The sequence below is a fragment of the Hipposideros armiger genome, unplaced genomic scaffold, assembly GCF_001890085.2.
Source record: "Hipposideros armiger isolate ML-2016 unplaced genomic scaffold, ASM189008v1 scaffold_745, whole genome shotgun sequence".
Taxonomy (NCBI): Eukaryota; Metazoa; Chordata; class Mammalia; order Chiroptera; family Hipposideridae; genus Hipposideros; species Hipposideros armiger.
In genome coordinates, this window is record NW_017732095.1 from 15145 (window position 1) to 21810 (window position 6666).

General features: G+C 59.9%; 1 protein-coding gene across 1 annotated transcript in view; it reads left to right on the forward strand.

Annotated features, from left to right (window-relative positions):
• COL18A1 (collagen type XVIII alpha 1 chain) overlaps positions 1-6666 on the forward strand; it is a 39287-nt gene that overhangs the window by 14269 nt on the left and 18352 nt on the right. The window contains exons 6-14 of the mRNA XM_019628021.1: positions 221-306; positions 681-800; positions 1169-1195; positions 2316-2378; positions 2485-2571; positions 2963-3016; positions 3154-3312; positions 4147-4209; positions 5140-5166. Of these exons, the coding sequence (XP_019483566.1) occupies positions 221-306; positions 681-800; positions 1169-1195; positions 2316-2378; positions 2485-2571; positions 2963-3016; positions 3154-3312; positions 4147-4209; positions 5140-5166 (686 nt within the window). The remainder of the gene's footprint in view (positions 1-220; positions 307-680; positions 801-1168; positions 1196-2315; positions 2379-2484; positions 2572-2962; positions 3017-3153; positions 3313-4146; positions 4210-5139; positions 5167-6666) is intronic.

Here is a 6666-nt window from a genome sequence, read left to right on the forward strand (position 1 = left end):
GAGTGCGTGTGAGTGTGTGATGTGTGTGGTATGTGTGAGTGTGAGAGTGCGTGTGAGTGTGCATGTGAGTGTGAGCGTGCGTGAGAGTGCGTGTGAGTGTGCATGTGTGCGAGTGAGCGCTGAAGTGTGGCTAAGGGGCGGCTGGGCTCCGTGCAGGACTGAGAGCCGAGAGCAGGGCCACTGCTCTGGGTCTGACCTCCTCTTCGTGACCCCCACCCAGACCCCCCAGCTCAGACACTTCCTGGCTCAAATACAGTCACCACCTTGGACGAGAGTGTCCGGAGCCCTGGAGACGGCATGGAAGAGGTGAGGCCACCTCCCTGACCCAGAACCCCAGGGCCCAGAGTAGTCAAGGCCCCTCCCTGGCCCCTGGTGACCCGACAAAGCTCCGGGCTCACGCCCTTCTTCTCTGCCATCTGTCCTCCCGCCCCCCCCCCCCCCCGGGCCTGGCACAAGTGGGTGTGGCTGGGGAGGCCCCAGCCAGAGCATGCGGAGCACGTGGGCAGGGGGAAGAGGACACCTGGGCAGACCCGTGGTGTCAACGCCACCAGCCTCGCCCCATGTGTGTCCACTCTGCGTGTCCCTGTGTGGTGCTAAGCCCAGCCCGGGATGCAGGGCACGGTGATGGGTGGGCAGGCAAGTCTGTGTGGCCCCCAGCCTATGCCCCCCACTCCTCTCAGGGTCTCGCAGGCCCAGTGGTGCAGAGCGCCGGTGCACAGCCTGTTCCCGGGCCACAGGGACCCCCGGGACCCCAAGGGCCACCAGGAAAGGATGGCACCCCCGGAAGGGACGGTGAGCCAGTGAGTACATGTCTCCCCTCGGTTCAGCTGGGGCAGGGGGCTCGGCTGGAGGGGGAGAGGGTGTGGCAGAGCAGCTGGGCCCTGGGGACCCTGGAGACCCCAGGACGGCATGTCCTCCGCTGGCCACTCCCCTCCTGTGGGAAAGCTGGAGGGTATCGGGCAGGCGGCAGGCAGAGCCAGCTCAGGCCAGCCCACTGCGGACGACGGTGGTCAGACATTAGCTGGAAGGTTCGCAAATCCACAGACAGCCCTCCTGCGGGAGTCAGGCCTGCAGAGGGCCTTGGAGTCTCGGCCCCGTTTTCATGTCAGATTGTGGTGGGGGTGGAACCCAAAATTCCATCACTAACGGTTTCTCCTGCACGTTTCAGGGTGATCCTGGAGAAGATGGAAAACCCGTAAGTTTGCTCTTCTCTCAGAGCCAGATGTTTTCTGTGACATTTGTGTAAGACTCTCAGGACTTCTTCATCCTGTGACACTTAAAGCAACACAACGAAGAGATTTCACAATGAAGCCATTCTGAAAGTGCAGCCTAACTATTGTTAAGAAAATACAAATCTAACTATTGATAGAAAAAAGGCTAACTACCATAAAAAAAAAAGGAAAGAACTAAAAAGTACAGCTTCCAGATTTTTAGAAGAGAAACACACATAACAGAGAAATAAATAGCAAGGCCACCGTGGGGCACGGGCACAGCACAGCACGAGGGACGGAAGACACATTTGCAGGTGACAGTGCAGATGTTTTAGCCGTCACAGTAGATGTGAGAGTTTCTATCTTAAAACACTTAGTTTGCAATTTTAGAAATGCTATTTCCAAGAAGCACAATAAAATGACACAAAAACTGTAGATTCTGGGAAACAACAGACCAGCAAATGGTCAGAGAAGGCAGGGAGACGCGTTGCACAATCAACCCTGGACACGAAAGACACAAATTTAAAAACATTCCGAACGAGAAGGGATGTTCTGTGTTGACACCCAAACGGCCCTTTAACTTCACAACTGACGGCAGAGCTTTGCAGTAAGACTGCGAAGGTGTGCGAGGAGTGTGAGCAGTGCTGTCGCGGGGGCTTTGAAGGAGCCGGCATGAGCGTGTGCGTGTGTGTGAGTGCATGTGCGTGTGCGAGCATGTCCGTGAGCGTGTGTGTGCAGCTCAGGATCCAGCTGACTCGAACAGCAGGCTCACTCTAACAGCGTGTTAACACTCCTTGTTCACAAACCCTGCACAGCCTGCTCCAAGTGCACATGGACATTCAAACACATTGACGGTCATTTAGGCCACAAGGGCCTGTTGCCCACTTGCCCGGGCTCTAACAAACACACGCACACGCACACGTAACAGGCAAAGCCCCGCTGTCTGGTGAGGTCCCCCACAGAACGCTGCAGTCTCTCCCAGGTGCTCTGTGGGGCTGCGGACATTCAGGGCACAAAGCCACACGCCTGGTGCTTGGGGGGCGATGGCACAGAGGCACAGAGGTGCCTTCTCCTTGACCGGGCTGCCTGCCCTCTGTCTTCCAGGGTGACACTGGGCCGCAGGGCTTCCCGGGAACCCCAGGGGACGTGGGCCCCAAGGGCGAGAAGGTGAGCATGGACCTTGGCTGGGGCCGAGGGGAGGCGCGTTACTGCCTTAACTCCCCCAACCCCCATAGGCTGTGCTTCCTGGCCTGATGGGTGTTTTCTGTTCCAGGGGGACCCTGGGGTGGGGTCAAGAGGACCCCCAGGACCCCAAGGGCCTCCGGGGCCACCAGGACCATCCTTCAGACCTGACAAGCTGGTGAGTCCGTCCTTTTTCTCCCTGGAGGTCTGCCTGCTGTCCTAGAGGAGGGGTTCCTGTCCCCTGCTTGGTTTCTCAGTGCCTCGCCCCTCAAATCCGTAACCGGCCTCCCCAGGTGTCCTGGCCCAGGGAAGTCAGCTCCTACGTGTGGGGCTCACCAGGGCCCAGGTGTGGTCTCAGGGGTACCAGAGCTCACCGGGCCGTCTGGGCCTCAGACGGGCCTCTTTCACTCGGTGGGGAGCCCGTGTTTGCTCCCTCTTTGCTTCTTGTTGTAAATGTCTTGACTTGTTAAAGACGGGGCAGTGCTCAGGGGACAGCGCTGTGCAGGGGCAGGCGGGCAGGTGGCCGGATTTGGGCCCTGGGTGACGTGTCTCTGGGCTCGCTCCCTCAGACCTTTATCGACATGGAAGGGTCCGGATTCGGCGGTGACCTGGAGAGCCTCCGAGTGAGTGTCCCTCAGCCTGGTAGCTGCTGCCCTGCCATGTCCGTGCACAAGTGGACCCCGTGGGGATGGTGGGGGCCTGGTTGGGGTGGGGTCGCCCCTCGGCAGGTGCTGCCTGCTTCCTGTTTTTCCCTATCCAGGGCCCAAGAGGCTTCCCCGGCCCCCCAGGACCCCCCGGCGTCCCCGGCCTCCCCGGAGAGCCAGGCCGCTTTGGGGTGAACAGCTCGGTCGTCTCAGGACCTGCGGGCCTTCCCGGAGTGCCCGGGCGGGATGGGCGCCCTGGGGTCCCCGGCCCCCCGGTAAGTCCAGCTCCTGGGCTGCCCTTGTCCCCGTCAGGGTTGGCTGGGAGTGGGGTGAACACCAGGGTGGGGTTCTCTTCCTGTCTGGGCACAAGGCCCCTCACCAATCTGCTCCACGGCCCATACCACCACTCCCTGAATCTTCGAAGTGGGGCCTCCCACCCCTGGGCCCCCAAGGTGGGGTAGATCTGACCCCCTGGGTGACCACACGCAGTGCCGCTCATCTCTCTGGCCTTCGTGGGCCAGCTCACCTCACAGAAGCCGTCGCTGGGAGTGATGCTCATGGGGCGAGGGTGGGCTCCCCTGCCCGAGCACCTGGGGCTGTGAGGCGCCCGCCTTTGGCCAACTCACACTATTCATGGGGACCTCAGAGCCTGGCCGACCCCCTACCCCCAGCACTGGGGACACAGTACCCTGGGGGGTGCCCACAAATGTCACGGTTGTAAACAGGGACCAGGTGTGCCTAGCCTGGTTTCCACTCGACATGCGCACATCACAAGCGCGTGGGGCCACGATGTAGACAGCTTGCTGTTCCGCCCTAGTGAGAGTCCTCCCGACATCACGGGTGAGGCAGCCCTTTTCATCCTATCCCGAATTTGGTCAGCAACTCAAAACAAACAAGCAAAAGAAATAAATTCAGAAATTTAAAAACTGAGCAGAGGGCAGCCTGAGGACTCTGACCCGTGTTACTGTGGGGCTCCCCTGTAGCCACCGGACTCTGTGTCGTGGCCTCAATTCTCAGGAGCTCTGTGGAGCCCAGGCCACCGGCTAACCCCCACTCTTTCTCAGTGGCTGAATTCACTGCGGCCCACACTCTGCTTTCTCTCCCCCCAGGGACCCCCAGGTGCTCCAGGAAAAGACGGACGACCAGGAGAGGACGGCCAGAAAGGCAGCCTCGTAAGTCACTCCCTGGGCGTCCAGGGTGGGTGTGACCTAGAGCCGCACAGCGTGGCCAGGGGGACCAAACCCTGGATGTGTGGGGTGAGGCCATGGTGACCTCGTGGTGGAGAAATGCCTCCAGGTGACGCAGCGCTGTGGGTGGCTTCACTTCAATGCACAGCCGCCGTCCGCTGCCGCCATCACAGTGCAACAGCGGGGGCCCCAGGCTTCCGAAGTTTGCTTAGCGCCACCACTAGCTGGGGCTCTTGTAAAAACTCAGGACCTCATTGTCACTGCGTCTTCATGACAGTTGGACTAGTGGTTTTGTGAAAAATATTGACACTTCACTTGATTTGGAAATTTCATTTCAAGTTTCAATTCTGGTTCCATTGATAACGGAGACACTTGTGAGGCTGCATAAACTAACCGTTGCCGTGGTTTCTGGCAATGAAACGGGGGTAGGGGTGGAGATGCCGACCTGCAGCCATTTGGAGACACTTCATGTGGCATCTTCCTAAGCACCTGGCTGCTTTGCACTAAGCCGAGGGGACGCAGTTTAAGCGAACCCCCTGTGCCCGATGCGCTCACTTTGGCAGCAACTGGGCTGGAAGGGCTCTCGTCCCGGGAAGTATCTGCAGCTCAGCACAGTCTGGGGGCGGGGGGCGCCGCGGGTCAGTCCTGCCCCCCATGCCGAGCTCCCCCTCACACGAGGCGATGGCGGAATAGCCAGAGGTGCACCAGGGCCAAGAGGGACACTTGGGGTTTCAGACGCATGTCTTCTGGGAGCAGTTCCCAGGACCGGAAAAAAGGGAAATCAAAAGCACTTAAATCTGCGTACGTGGGAAACCGGCCTCCTGGGCTGGAATGAATGAGGGCTGCGCTGTGTGCTTTTCTCTTGCTGGCTGCACACTGGCCTGATTTGTAGTAATTGTTCTCTCTTCCCTGCAGGGCAAAGGGGGTGCCCCAGGACCTAAGGTACAGATGTCTTCCAGGTCGGGACTGGCCCCTGGGAGGAAGTGCATCCCTGAGGGCACTGGGGGTGGGTCAGGGGGCTGTGGGAGCTGTCCATGGCGCTGGTCGTGGGGTCCGGCCATGAGCCCCAGCGCTGGCCGAGGGGCTGGGAACCGCCCTGGAGGCAGGCATCACGCTTGACCTGCTTGGTCCGGAGTGGGTCCGCGATGCTCTCACATAAGGGAGGCCACTCTGGTAGGGGCCTCACTGCTGTGCCCGTGCCACCCCCCACAGTCAGCCCTGAGGTCCCCTTGAGGATCCCGCCCCTCTGTGGGCCAGACCTGATGGGCCTAACCTGAAACTTCCCCAGCTCGCCCAAGGGGCCATCACCGGGGAAGCTGCCCAACGTGAGGAGGGGGGTGGCGTCGGAACAGTGGGTTACAGGTCAGAAGGAGCCGCAGAGTAGATGCGTGTGCGCAGACACGTGCGTGTGTAGGCATGTGCACACACGGCTGCAGGCCTTGAGTGAGGAGAGGCTGCGGCTGGGATTAGAGGTGAGCGTGCAGCCTGAGACCAGATCCCGGCCTGTGGGTAGCTGCACTTAGGACCGAGGACCCTGAACACCCACATGAGATGTTCAGATGCGAAGATAACAGAAAAACCCTCGAGTAGCGTGAATGACTGTTCTAGATCTTGCAAGCTGAGTGGGAAATGGGGTGGGGGGTGGTGTGGGGGCGAGCATCAGACTACACAGAGGTTTCAAAGAACAGCCTTTTCAGTGGGAATTTTTTAAAGATCAAAAATTAGATGAGAGTTTTAAATAGGATAAAAAGATGAGGCAACAGAATTGGAGATTTCAATAAAATTAGCCCTTAGGTAAAGTGGGTGGTAAAAAGTAAAAAATGTTAAATATCTGTTAAAATAAAAACAGATGTTGAGTGGGGCTGAGACGTAGCAGGACAAGCTCCGAAGAGGTGGTGACGGACGGGCGCAGACAGGCGAGGCTGGGCTGGGGTTCAGGTCCCGGGAGCCCGTCGGGCCCCTGCAGAGGAAGTGATGAGGGGACCCCTCCTCACTGGGGGGGGGCACGGAGGAAGTGGAGCTGGACAGGGAGCACGGGGAGGGGGTCTGGGAGGATCCTGGAGGCCAGCCCGTGGCCGGCACTGCCCGGCCGTGAGAAGGTGGCCAGGGGCCTCACTCGTGCCAGTGCTGTGGGCCAGTGGGCTTGGCGTGTCCCTCATCTCCGTTTATAGTTGAGGAAACTGAGGCTGAGGGGTTCGGTGGCCATAAGGGGCGGGGCTGTGCCCAGCTGGGGACTCGGCATGAGGGCCCCTGCCTCGCGTCCCGGTGTCCCCACCCTGCTCCCCTGACTGGCCCTTGGGACCCTCGAGCTCTGAGTGGCAAGTTTGCATCTGAGACTTGAGCCCCACGTCCCATGTGCCTCCCCGCTCTGGCTGCGCCCTGAGGCCGTGCCTTGTGTCCCCGCCCCCAGCCCCAACCTCTGCAGTGGTTTTGGCGTCCCAG